The 13,152-nt window shown below is 35.8% G+C and overlaps 2 protein-coding genes across 3 annotated transcripts in view; one reads left to right on the top strand and one right to left on the bottom strand.

Moving 5' to 3' along the window:
• KIF18A (kinesin family member 18A) overlaps positions 1-7,818 on the bottom strand; it is a 62,954-nt gene extending 55,136 nt beyond the window's left edge. The window contains exons 1-4 of the mRNA XM_032209125.1: positions 7,749-7,818; positions 4,916-5,290; positions 4,212-4,369; positions 2,181-2,285 (exon numbers count right to left, since the gene is read on the bottom strand). Of these exons, the coding sequence (XP_032065016.1) occupies positions 2,181-2,285; positions 4,212-4,369; positions 4,916-5,240 (588 nt within the window). The 5' untranslated portion in view covers positions 5,241-5,290; positions 7,749-7,818. The remainder of the gene's footprint in view (positions 1-2,180; positions 2,286-4,211; positions 4,370-4,915; positions 5,291-7,748) is intronic.
• Positions 7,819-9,909: 2,091 nt separating this feature from the next.
• The window catches only part of METTL15 (methyltransferase like 15), a 72,064-nt gene continuing 68,821 nt past the window's right edge, over positions 9,910-13,152 (top strand). Inside the window, exons 1-3 of one of the 2 annotated variants that reach the window (XM_032224324.1) lie at positions 9,911-10,029; positions 10,584-10,732; positions 12,037-12,357. In XM_032224324.1, coding sequence (XP_032080215.1) covers positions 10,721-10,732; positions 12,037-12,357 — 333 coding nt within the window. In that variant the 5' untranslated portion in view covers positions 9,911-10,029; positions 10,584-10,720. Of the gene's footprint in view, positions 10,030-10,583; positions 10,733-12,036; positions 12,358-13,152 lie in introns of both variants that reach the window. The other variant, XM_032224332.1, reaches the window with a different exon arrangement.

The following is a 13,152-nucleotide window of genomic DNA, read 5'->3' as shown; positions in this document are numbered from 1 at the left end:
CTTTGAATCTAGGTACTTTCCAAATCTTCTCTACACTTTTAAGAATTCAAGATGATTAAACATTAGAATTGTATAACGGTTACCCATCCTCAATTTTTTGCATATCATATCAATTCATCACTTGAGTGCTGTTGCCATTAAAATTATCAATAAAGTGGTAGACCTATTAACAGTAGACCTTTGGGAATTTGATTGATATACAGTTGCCTCATTAGTAGACAAAAATACTTGGAAGACATATTTCTCTGTTGTCAATCCATTGCCAATTTTCTCCAGAGCTCTCATTGTAGAAATTAAGAAGTACAATAGGGTGGGTGACAGTAGCACAAAGCAATGAAACAGAAGCGGTGCAAGAGTGGAAAAGAAATGAAAGGGCAGATCACAAGTATAAACAGAAATATAAGAATAGCACTACAATTTAAAGCTGCTCTTGATTACTTAAAATGTTTAGCAACCATGTTTTTCAATTAATTATTTGATTATAAAAGCCAAACCCTTCAGTTTTCTTTTGTCAGCTCTAAATAATTGCCTTATAGCAACCATTTTGTTAACAAGCCACTTAGAAGTTCATTAGTCTTTCAAGTGGTGTTTGAAGGTAGTGTGGTAATTGTTTACACCTTCCTCCAAATGCACTGATTACTATTTAAGTAACTTGTGATTTTCGAAATAAATTACACACATGTACAATTTGACTCAGGACATACTTGAAGTCTCCTTCAAGCTGAATGTGTTTCTTGCTGATTTTATGGGAACATACATGTAATTTTATTAGATTGCAAGATAGAAGTAGCTTGTCACAATATTCTTACAGGAAGCTTTTTCAAATTCCCTATATAGATTAAAAACATAGTATTTCCAGAAAGTACTAATAGAGCAGAGTGCTGCTTTGTTTGGGAGTCCAGGCCTAGTCAGGGAGACTTTGATCCCCAAATTTCATTGTTTTTTTTAAAAATCAACCATGACCCCTTAAGACATTAATTGCACATATCCACAAATAAACCAAAAACTCATTTTATGCAAGAATTATGAAAATGAAACATTGCAAAAATAAATCAATAAACATTCTCTTTTTTTGATCCTTACCCACCTCTACAAAATGAGTTTTATATCAAATATACATTTCATGATCCATTAAGCAGTGGCTTATTTAGACATGGTTTGTTGAAAAAGCTTCCATCATACAAAAACTAAACAATAAAGTGTGGTTCCCAATCCACATGTGTTATACAATACATTAATTCCAGATAGTATTATGGGTGAAGCTACAGCAGGGGTTTTTAAGGTGTGGTCCAAGGACTTGTGGAGGTGTCCCCAAAATCTCTGAAGTTCCAAAATTAAAATTATTTATCAAATATTGAAGATATATGTAAAGATTTAAAATGAAGTCACTCTTCTCATTATTGCTTTTTAAAAAAATATAGGGTTTTCTTGAAAATGATTTTGCTTATGCCAATAGTTAATGGGCTTAATATTGTTATTTTTACATGATAGCAATAGCACTTAGTCTTATATACCACTTCACAGTGCTTTACATCCCCCTCTAAGCGGTTTACAGAGTCAGCATATTGCCCCCAACAATCTGGATCCTCATTTTACCGACCTCAGAAGGATGGAGGGCTGAGTGAACCTTGAGCAGGTAAGAATCAAACGGCCGAACGGCAGTCAGCAGAAGTAGCTTGCAGTAATGCATTTTAATCACTGTGCCACCACGGCTCATAAATATTCTACAAATGCATCCACTTTAGTTTTTAATGCAGTAAATGTTGATAAATGTTACAAACAAACAAAAGCTCTATTATTTTTAAAAGTGAGGAGTCTTGAGAACAAAAAGGTTTAAGAAGCACTGAGCCAAAGTATGACCTTTAATGTCTGTCCTCATTTTGTGGAACCCCCATTCTAACCAAATTTTATTTCACTACAGTGCTTTTCCTTTAAGATGAAGGCTAGCTTTTCTGAATTAATTTGGTCTAACTAGTTTTAATCCTCTTGTTCAACTGATTTTTTTAAAAACCTATCTATCTATCTATCTATCTATCTATCTATCTATCTATCTATCTATCACTGCACTTCAAATGTTAGTTTAAAAAAAATCATTGTTAGCGAACTCAAATGCTTCTTTAATAGAAAAAAATAAATAAATAACAAAGATAATAATTGCACATACATAGAAATGTCTATACCTGATGCAAGGTTAGCCCATGAACCAAAACTCCTTTTTGAGGATCTTCTCGAACAGCCAACGGTCCTGAATTTACTAATAGGTCACGTATCTGCTCATTGTAGACCTAGGGAAAAATGTCTTTAATTTGGTTTGGATAGCTCTACCACTACATTTGCATTTTAGAATTTGGGAAATGCATAAACATTGAAGAGCATACTTGCAAAGTTAGTGACCTCATGAGGTGGGAAGGAACTTTTTATTTCAGCTTTCATGTCAGGAAAAAACTAGAGTAACCTCACAAACCATAATTGGAAGCAGAGGTGGGTTGAGGCGGTACTCCCGGGTACGGGTGTACCGGAGCCTGCCCAGAGCACCGGCTACCGTTCCACTACGGTGCTCCGGATGGCCCACCCGCCTGCCCGAGCTCCTTACATGTCCTTTAAGTCTTTGGCGCTTCCGCGCATGGCGCCTACAGCACCTGTGCGATGCTCTGCCAAGCAGCTGGAGCCTCGCAGGCAGGTATGATGCATGCACATTCCGTGCGCGTCCATGTGGGCAATGCCGGGCCCGTTCCAACCATACTGGTTGGAGCAGGAGCCGGAACCCACAACTGATTGGAAGCCATTGCTTTAGGCTGTTTTCAGTTGTTGAGCATTGAATGCTCACAAATCAAGTTATTCTTAAGCTTTTTGAGAATATGCAGGTCATTGTGTAATACTGAACTGGCTCATCGGTTCCATTATTTGAGTTAATCCTTCCATCCTTGTCTGCAAGCAGTATTGGAAAATGTGAGAAACTGTATCTAAATAATACATTTAAATACACTTGTAGTACAGAAGAATCATTTGTAGTACGGAAGAATCCTCTGCCCAGTGAAATAACAATTTAATGTAGTACAATGTAATAAAAGGAAATCTTTAAAAATTGCAACCTATTATAAGAATTTATACGCTTGATCAGTTTAACAATTAAGATACCAAGCTACGTCTGTCATGGATGACAAATGAGTCAATTCAATAAATCTCACATGCAGTCCTGCATATGCATATTCTACATGCTACTCAAAATCCCATGCTATTAATTCCATCTACTTTTCATCATACTACTTGTAGTTAGTATTTGACTTTTAGCTAATATTAGATATGTCACATAATTCCCAAGAGAGTAGAGATTCCATTGAAAACTGTGAAAACAACACTATGGACAGAGGAAATCACAAAGAAGGAATTAAAAATAGCAATGCTGTATGTAGAATAGTCACAAGGTTCCTGGACACGGGCTAATTCCTTGAACTGGACTGGAAGCGAATTCTAGAAAACTAATCTAAAATAAGTCAAGATCAGCTCATAGATAAGTGAGGCAACCAGTCAAAAGTAATAAGGTTTATGTTGTGGCCCGTCAGAGGCCAGCAGATTTCGACAGTGAGGAGGTTGGGGAGGAACATGGGCCAGTCCTGGAGTCTGGGGAAGACTCTGATGAGTACTGTGTTGGAGGCAGAGAGGGAGTCAAAGCCTGATGTCAGTTATCAGCTATCTTCAGAGTCAGACATCAGTGAGGCAGATGAACAGCTGGAACCTGTTCCCAGTGTGTGCATGCACAGAGTTGCCAGACGAAGAGAACAGCTAAAGAACAGGGGTTGACTTGGGAGTAAGGCTATAGGTAAACAATGAATGAATGGATTCTCCCAGAGGAAATAAAAGGGAAATGGAGTTTCCAGGAGACAATTAGTTTGATTAATTGGCTTGTGACTCTCCAAGATTCCTTGCGAAATTTAGCAGATATTGGCCTGGCAGCTCTCTATACCAGATCAGGTCTGTGTCTGTAAATCCTCCCTTGAAAGACTTTGCTGTATGTGAATGAGCAAATTCACAGTGAATCAATAAAAGGGGCTTTTTTTGTTGGGACCAGGAGTTTGCTTCATGCTTTTGAAAACCCTAGGTCAGAACAGCTTAAATGAATCCAGCATGAAGATTAAATGACTAAAGAGGGATGCTCTTTCTGGAAGATTTTATTGGGAAAAAAAGTTTTTTAGAATGTCTTAACTTCTTACCTCAAGATATGAAACTGCAATACTGCAATGCTTCTCTTCTTTCATTCGATCAATAGAATTGTAAAGCTGGATCATAGTCAGGTACATTACTCCAGGGTCTTCAGGGGAACCCAGCATTGTATGAGTCTTCCCAGCTCCAGTCGCGCCATAAGCAAGTACTAAATTGTGAAAAAGGACAGGGAAATTTTGAATTGACTGTGACTCATAACCCTGACGTTTGAAGCAAAATATAATCAACCCATGGATTTTTGCTCATTTACAAAAATAAGGTTGAAGAAATATGGCAGCCAACCATAATTGTATGCAAAAAGTAGACTAGCACATCTCTTTAATGAAACAGGTATTTTGATCAGAACTTTATAATGACTTCTCTTTTCAGAACAGTCAAGAAAGAACCACAAGAAAAGTTTATGGCTCTTAATTACTTTTGCCAGTATTTAGGCATTTAGAAATGAGATACCGCAAGTCCCCAACTTCATTTTTATGAAGTAGTATTAAAACAAATATACAATAAAATACTTCCAAAGTTTGCCCCATTCCCCAAAATCTTGAAAAGCAGCAAAAATGAAAATGTGGAGGATATAAATTTTGTTAAGAGATTTCTGCAAATATCAGCGTAGGAAACAAAAAGGACTACCTTTAAATGTACTAGGTATATTCATATGGGATTATTATGCATACTGATAACAAATGAAGAAAGTTACCTGTGCAATTATAGCCATTTAAAAAACCATCTAGAAATGTTTTGGTGGTGTCTTCAAAGATTTCCAGCTGTGTAGAATGTTCATCAAATATGGCATCAAATACAAATTTTAGATCCTTATTTTGCCTTTTAGTGATATCGCGGTTCGGTAATTTTTTTCCATGAAAGAAACTGACTTCTTCCACTTTGGGATCGAACACCAGTAAATGTTTATCAACAACCTGAACCACTTTTTGAAAGTTGCCATCTCTCTCTTTTGGATTCTCAGGACGAACACGAATTACTACTTTTATATGATTGCAGACATCTTCATCTGTAGCAGACATTATAAAATGCAGCTATGTTGCCTCAGGTGTATACCAAGTAAATTCTTCTTCTGTTAACAAGGAAAAAAAGTTTTATCAACAGAGTATCAAATATTAACAATTCAAATTTGATTGGTTTGTATGGATTTTTATAAAATAGAAAATGTGTTGTTCATGCTTGGAACAAAACTTTCAAAATTCATGTATTTTGTTACATGCTGTTACATGCTGAACCTTCAATGCAATTTTGACACTGGCGTTATTGTGGCAGAAATGTTTTGTATGGTTCTACTTAATATTATGCCTTTTAAGTTCGCAAATCTCTTATTAAGGAGCAACAACTATCTATGACGAATTATGAACTAAACCTTTTTTCATTTTCTGTCAGTATTATAACAACTTATACTCTTATTTTTTTCCTTTTTCCCTACTCCATGTCTTCTGATCATTGTTGTTCTATGAATTGTTTAAAATACGAGGACTTTGTTCAATGGCTGGAAAAAATATCAAGGGTAAGTGTTTCATAGACTCTGGTAGTTCATAACAAAATAGTGATGGGCAAACTAAATGCACACAAACTAATATAGCTCTGTATCCATTTCGTATGACAGTGCCAATAGTCAACCTGAGCTAAAGTATGATGTGCCAATTTAATTTGTTTGGCAACAATAAGGAGGTTGGAACCACAAATTCTTTCGGCAAAGAGAAATTTTTAGTGGGGTTATCACAAAAAATGGTATCTTGTTCTGCATACAAGTCAAATAACTGATTATTATTGTTAAAGTGAGGAGACTCCATTGTTCCATTTTGTGTGACAGGACATATGGATTCAAACTGACAGGAAGGAAGTTAAAAAGTAATGTTAGAAAGCATTACATCCCAGAAAGAATAGTGGAAGCTTGGAACAAACTTCCAGTGGAGATAAAAGGCCAATGATCAGTAACTAAATTTAAACATACTTAGGATAAACAGGTCTAACATTTCATAAAAATAAATAAATAACAGCCAGTAAAGATTAAAAGAAATTAAAAGAAACAAAAACAAATAAACTTATAAGGCAGACTCAATGGACCACTGGGTCTTTGTCTGCTGTCAGTTTTCTGTTTCAATGTTTTCTATTCTTACAAGATACTCTTAAATATTCTGGGATTGCTCTGGATTGGACTTGGAAGGTTAATAGATATACAGTAACGGACATACAGTATTTTAAATTGGAAGCCAACAGTAACCAATGCAATGATTTTTAAGAATTAGTGAGCAGCCTTTTCTAAATAAAATCCAATCTTCTATATATCTCTCAAAAATAGGTATTCTTGACGCCAATATGACTTAATCTAAGGTGAAAACAGAATTACATCTTTCTATCCAGTGTATCCCATTTATTAGTCTTTAAAACAAACAATATAAAGAATAGATGTTTAAACTTTAACATTTTAATCAAACATTGGAATTGTACTTATTATTTTGGAGGGAGGGAGCCTAGACTTTAAAATAATTCAGCAAACATACTTAACACACCATTATTTCTGTAATATCTTCATATACACACTTTTCAACCACAAAAATATAATTAATGCAAGCAGATATAGCATCTTGTTTATTATCTACCACAGCTTTAATATGTTAACAAAACACTTAGAAAATAGACTATTCCTTAATTCACATTCCTTGAGTTGAGTTTTATAATTGTTTTATTGTCTTTTTTGTAAAGTACCAGAAGTATTAAGGAAGTGCCATTAAGAAAGTGTAGCATTCAACAAGTTATGGTGTAATTCTTGTGGTCCTAAAAATCATCTTAAATGCTAGATATGGCTTTAAATTAATCTTTGCAAAAGATTACACAGTCAGGCTATATGTATTAGAAGACAATTATGGTTTCACTCACACTAGCAATCAAAGGAATAAAATCTTCAATGGAATAATTTTTGACGATACTTTTCAGATTCTACTTTGTTAGTCAAACTTATTTACAGAACAAAGCAGCAATTTGCAGGAACTGCGAAACAGCATGACATTTTAAAGCATCATAATGGAGTGTCTTTAAGTTGACTCCAGGCGATAGCCTGCAAAGTCCCTGCATTTTTATACGTTTTAAATCTCGAAAATACAGGCTTCCTTGCCACTCACTTGAAGATACCAAAACATTTTGCTATTTCTGTAGCCTATGCGTGTACGCTAAAGACAAACGTCACACTACGTTCGAGAGGTACAATTTCACGCCTGCGTAATTAGAAGGTGAACAGTCCTAACTCTCAGGTTAAGCATGCATAAGACTTCAGAATTAATAATCCTAGCAAGTAGGCAGGTTTTTTCCCCATTTTACTGCCACGCACCTGCCATCTTGCTCCGAAAGTTTAAAAAACATGGTCCATCCGGTGATTGCAGAGAGCCCAATATATCCCTCCCTATTTTAGCAACAGCTTATGTTTCAGCTACCTTAGCTGATCCGTCATATTTACTGAGAAAGTAGCATTTAGGGCTCATTTAGTTTCATCGGATTTCATTTTCTCGTAAATATATATTACTCACCCAAACCTCGAGCGCCCTTTATCCACCGCCAGCTTGCGAAGGCGTCGCCGCCTCCCCCCTTCTTTTGTTCAGTAAGCCACCAAATTCAAATACAAGCGGCTTGTAGATCGGTCGCTTCTGATTGGTTTGGGACCTAGAAACGTCATAGTTGCGCTGCTGATAGGACGGGGTATGAATTTTGGTCTAAACGGGGACCCGTCTTTTCACAGGACCCAAAATAGGCTCGAGCCGTCTTTCGAGGAAAGGGAAAAATTAGCAGTCTTGTCTCTATGGATGGGAGCTGGAAGGAAGAAGAGAGAAGAGATGCGCTTTCAAAAACGGGGATGGGTCGCTTTAGATTTTTTTTTTCATTTTTGCTCAAGGACTCGGGGAAAAAAAGACCACTTTTAAAAGGATTAATAAAGAAGAAGGTGCTGAAGAAGTCGATTTTTTGGAGGGGGGCGCAGACCAAATGAAAAAGTTAAATGAAACAAGTTTGAGTTGCTGTCATTTTAATGTAATCATTCTAACTTTTCATTCGAGCCAGATCACATAATATGGACTTGAGTGTACAAGAAGCAAAGACCAATTTTATTTAACGTGTTCAAGCGGCATAGTTGACCCTACTATCCTAAGTATAGTGATTCAATAGTACTGCCTGCCTTTCGTGGGAATTCTTCCTAATGCGGTCTGGCCCTACCGTCTCACTGAATTCTTTTTACTCTGCATGTCTCTTTACGTGTAGATGACTTCAAGTGGTTTCTCTACGTACTGAATCGGTTTTGCCCGCTAGTATGCTGAAAGGCGAGGCGTTTCCTCTACTACCACTTTCTAAATTGAAGCACGTATAGGTTTGCCGATGGATTACGTGCGTTTTCATTTGAAAGGCGATACTCTTGAAGTTATGAGTCTAAGGCTTCTGTGCAAGAGCGCCGGAATTCAGAGTATGTGTTATGTGACAGACACGTGCGCAATCTGAAGGGTACATTTATTACCAAAAGAAAGGAAGGAAAGCAACAGAGGAGCCCTGTGACTGCGCTGTGTACATTAACTCTTTACTCACTGCTTTTCAGTCCCTAACTAATGCCCTTCCCCGCATTTACTTTACTATGGGTGTTCGCCCAGCATAAAATATACATATACATACGTATGTACATACACACATATATCGTCGCTCTGAAGCAGTTAATAGGAAGTGAGAGAGAATATGATTATGTGTAGTACAGTAGCGCGATAGAGAATAGTAGGTATTTTTATGTAAGTAAGGGGGGAGGGGTCGATACATTTGTTTACAATGAGTTTTGTATACTAAAAATTAAACAGACAGTCCATCATTAAAGAAAATTCCTTAGCTGGCAGTCTCCAGAAGTATTGGGGCATATAAGGCTTGGATACCATTTGATTGTAAATTCGTGAAATTGAGGCTTGATGAGCGTATTTATAGGTTGACTGTTAATGAGAACCATTAGAACTGTTCTTGTCCATGAGTGTCGGCGAGGGCCCCTAACAAGACATTGTTGTAGCTTTTGAATGGTCAGGCAATTTAGAGAGAGAAGGGGAGGTTTTGTGCCTTTTATTCTTATCCTTGCAAAAAATACTTATTTACAAGCAGTCATGAATATCGAATCATTTTCTTCATCAGCCCCTTCGCCCAGCATGCGAATAATAGAATAAGTTATTATAGTTTTTCAGGGATCTTAAAGACTAATAGAATGTACTATCTGCTGGTCATAATTCTTTCATATATTGATTTGAGATGGCCAAGATAAAAAGGGACGCTTGTGCAAAAAATTAAGGGAGTTAATGGCATAAAGAGAGCGGAACATTCTAGCAGACGCTGAACGTGTGCATACCCTACTGTATACTTGTTATTTCGGACTCCAGTCCTGCAGAATTGATGGGAGTTTTTCCTCAATAGAAGAGCGCGTGGCTAATTGTAATTTACAACCGGTGCGAAATTCAAGCAAGTGCGTTTATAATTTTGCCTGAATCCAGCACTTTTCAAACGTGTGGAGAGAGGGGCCAGAAACGAATAATGCCTCGCTCCATACATTTGGGTTCCCTCCACTGAATCAAGAAATGCATACTATTTGATTTAGTGTTGCCCTTTGGGAAAGCGGAACTGAAACCGGGCGAGGCTTTGTTGCAGGGGGGAAGCCTTTTGGCAGCCCACCTGCCTCCGCCAGTTGCAACGAAGAACCTCAGAGGCGGAAGCCTGGTCTGACGCCTGGAGAACCGCCTTAGAATGATGTCTTCCTAAAACCTAGGACGGGTGAGACTGGCAATCGCTTGGGAAGAAAAGGTTCGTGGTGTTCTTCAGTTGCATACATTTCCAATCCTACAATAAAGCGCCCTTTCCTTAGAGGAGTCCTAATTGCAAAGGAAATGGCGATGATGGTCAGATACAGTATTCTCCCTCCCCTTCCTTCCCTGGTCTCCAGTGAATACCGTCAGCTGTCTCTTTTTTTCTTTTTCATTTACGAGAAAGCGTTGTTTTGTTGAGCTTTTTAAAAACACCTGCCAAATTAAAAGCTCCTTGCAAAAATAATGGAGGTATAGATTAATAAATGATAATTCCCCAAATGGTCTTAAGCCCAAACAAAGGATTGCCTTCTTTGCACTAATAAAAGCGCCAAACACATTTCTTAATTATGGGCCAAATCAGGCAATTTGGCAGCCACTCTGGACTTGAATGATGATGAGACTTGTGTGTTTTATGGGTTAAAAGCAGTTGACACAACAGTTGTAACAGATAATAAACAAACTCATCTTCAAATGACTTAATTCAGTCAAATAGCAGCTTTTTTTCCTCTTCTCCCTCTGTCAACAAGTAACCCTTTCCAAATATCTTTCCAGCATCCTTTCACTTGGAATGCATTTCATGACCACATAACAGGATGACATTTAAAATGAATTTGTGAAAAGCAAGAAGACTATTTATTGGTCCCTTACAAGTATATTTCATTATTCCTGTTCATTTCACGAATGTTTAGATGAGACAAATTGTGAGTATTTGCTCTACTGCAAATATTCTTATTTGTTTAAAATTTCTATGGAATCTAGAATTTGCTTTATTATAAAGGGCCTTGACTATGTCTATTCTTGTAATTTTTGCATGCTCTTTCTTTTCTTTGGGAATAAATAAAACCAACTTCATTGATAGGGATATTACAAAGCATCTATTATGCATTTAACGTAAAGTGAGAGGAAGCTTGAAAATGATTGATTAAATTATACGTAGTTTAGGAAAATAAGTTTTTCTTAGCTTATCCATTGAAGCTTGTTGGAGGAGGACTCCAGGTAAATTTTAAAAATAAGATATAAAGTATGGATTTTTTAATCAGAAAGTAATAGAGGTAACCGTTAATTTTAATTATTTTACAATTTACTTTTTCATTTTTTATTGATGACTTGCATTAATAAATATTGACCTATTAATAATTCTTATGATTATATATTGCAAAGTATTTGGGTGGAGGCTGCCATTATGATCTTGTCCTATTTGGCAAAGATCTATAGCAAGGACTATAAAGCTGCTTAATATCATATATGGACTAGATAATTGTTGGTCCTTTTAATGTACTAATAAGTGGCCATGACTATATTGCTGCTTAATCAAGAATGGAATATATGGGCCTCTTAATCTTCTTTCACTCATAATGTTATAGCATTTTTTTTTATAAACAAGGCAAGTTGTACTCAGCACTCATGGATTTCCCTCCGCCCCTTTTTAGACAAGAACTCAGGATTTTTTGGAGGGGGGGGGGTAATTTTAATGATTTGGACTGCTTTTATGAAACATATTATTAATTATTTTGAGTGTCTTATGGGTAGAAAATGGGTTATAAATTATAATAAATAAAATACATGTAAAAGAGTAATAAATCTTTAAAAAATCTAAGATGAGAGAAGAATATCAGTGCATATATAAAACACAAAAATTGCTAATAGAATACCTTGTGGAATAAAGAGGTTTTCAAAAGTATATGATATATAGAACTCTCCAAGAAGAGAATGCTACAGCTGCAGAGTTCCTATAAATAAAAAGTGTCCATAATTAAATGATGTATTATATTTCAGTGTTCTTATGTATCTTTACAACTGTGTCTGTAATTATTTGATTCTAATAAATTATTTCAATATGTTATTTTTTAATGAATGTAAACTTAAATAGAAGGATTAGCAGTAGTAGTAAGTAGCCCCATGTAATGCTAACACTGAAAGCTCTCAGTGGTAACTTAATTACGGCTCTTCTTTTTTATTAACTGTACTGTACAAACTAATTTTGATTTCTGATGCTTTTTTTCAGATTGATATTTGTACTATTGTATTACTAGCATTTGCACCCTGTCCTTCAAGCAACTTTGTCTCCAATATGCATTGGCTTCCTTGTTTACAAAAAATCTGCAATCAATTTACTTTGCATACTTTCATTCCAAATTGCTTAGGTATGTCAGTAAAATGCATACATTCTTCATTAACAAATACATGTGAAGCTGAAAAGAAATCATTACATTTCAATATTAGTGAAAACTTACACGATGAAATACACAGCGAAGATAGTCAACAATTACATAAACCAGTTATGGTGGAAGAAGTTATTGAATTTTTAGCACCTCAAAAAGAACAGGTAAGTTAGAGTTTATTTTCAAAGCAGAGAAATATTTTTGAAAATCTGAATGACAAATTATAATACAATTTTATTTAATAACCTGCCATTTTAGATTTTTGTACTTGATTGTTTTTTATATTACTTGTGTAACTTTTTGCCATGTGAAATGCATAGTTGTATGTATGCCTTTTTTTACTGAAACAATCTTGAGAGGAGGCAATCGTATTCTGAATTTTGAGCAGTATATAGAACTGATAAATGTAAAGTTTACCTACAAAGTTAGGTAGGGTTAGGATATGAAGGCTTGTCAAAGTGCCTGGCAAGATCACCTTTGTGGGGAACCTCAAAACAGATGAATCAAATCTGTCAAAGTAACCTTTGTCCTATGTCAAAGTTGGAAGGAAGTATGATAAGAATCAAAGGAAAATTTACATCTAATCTTTAAGAAGTTATTTAGCCATAACACACTACATAGCCTTATTCCCAAAGAGAAAATGAATTACAGTTCTAAAACTGACCTAGCCCTGTGTTGTCTAATGATAATGAAAAAGTAAATGAACATATCAATGAACATGCACTACCAGAAGAGAAATATTGATTATCTGGGACAGTTTCTGTTAAGATCTGCCTTATCGTCAGCAAAAGCAACATTTTTAACAAAGGTAAATATTTAAATCTTATGAAATGTATCTCATAACATTTTGTTTGAAGGAATCATTTCCATGACTTTTTAGAGTGAAATTCAAATAAACCTTATTCAGAAAAATATTTTGGTTCATATTTTATGTATTGTTTTTGATTCAGTTGCTGTTA

This window comes from Thamnophis elegans, chromosome 1, assembly GCF_009769535.1.
Source record: "Thamnophis elegans isolate rThaEle1 chromosome 1, rThaEle1.pri, whole genome shotgun sequence".
Classification (NCBI taxonomy): Eukaryota; Metazoa; Chordata; class Lepidosauria; order Squamata; family Colubridae; genus Thamnophis; species Thamnophis elegans.
The sequence above is the reverse complement of the archived record's forward strand: the minus strand, read 5'-3'. Positions and strand labels throughout refer to the sequence as shown.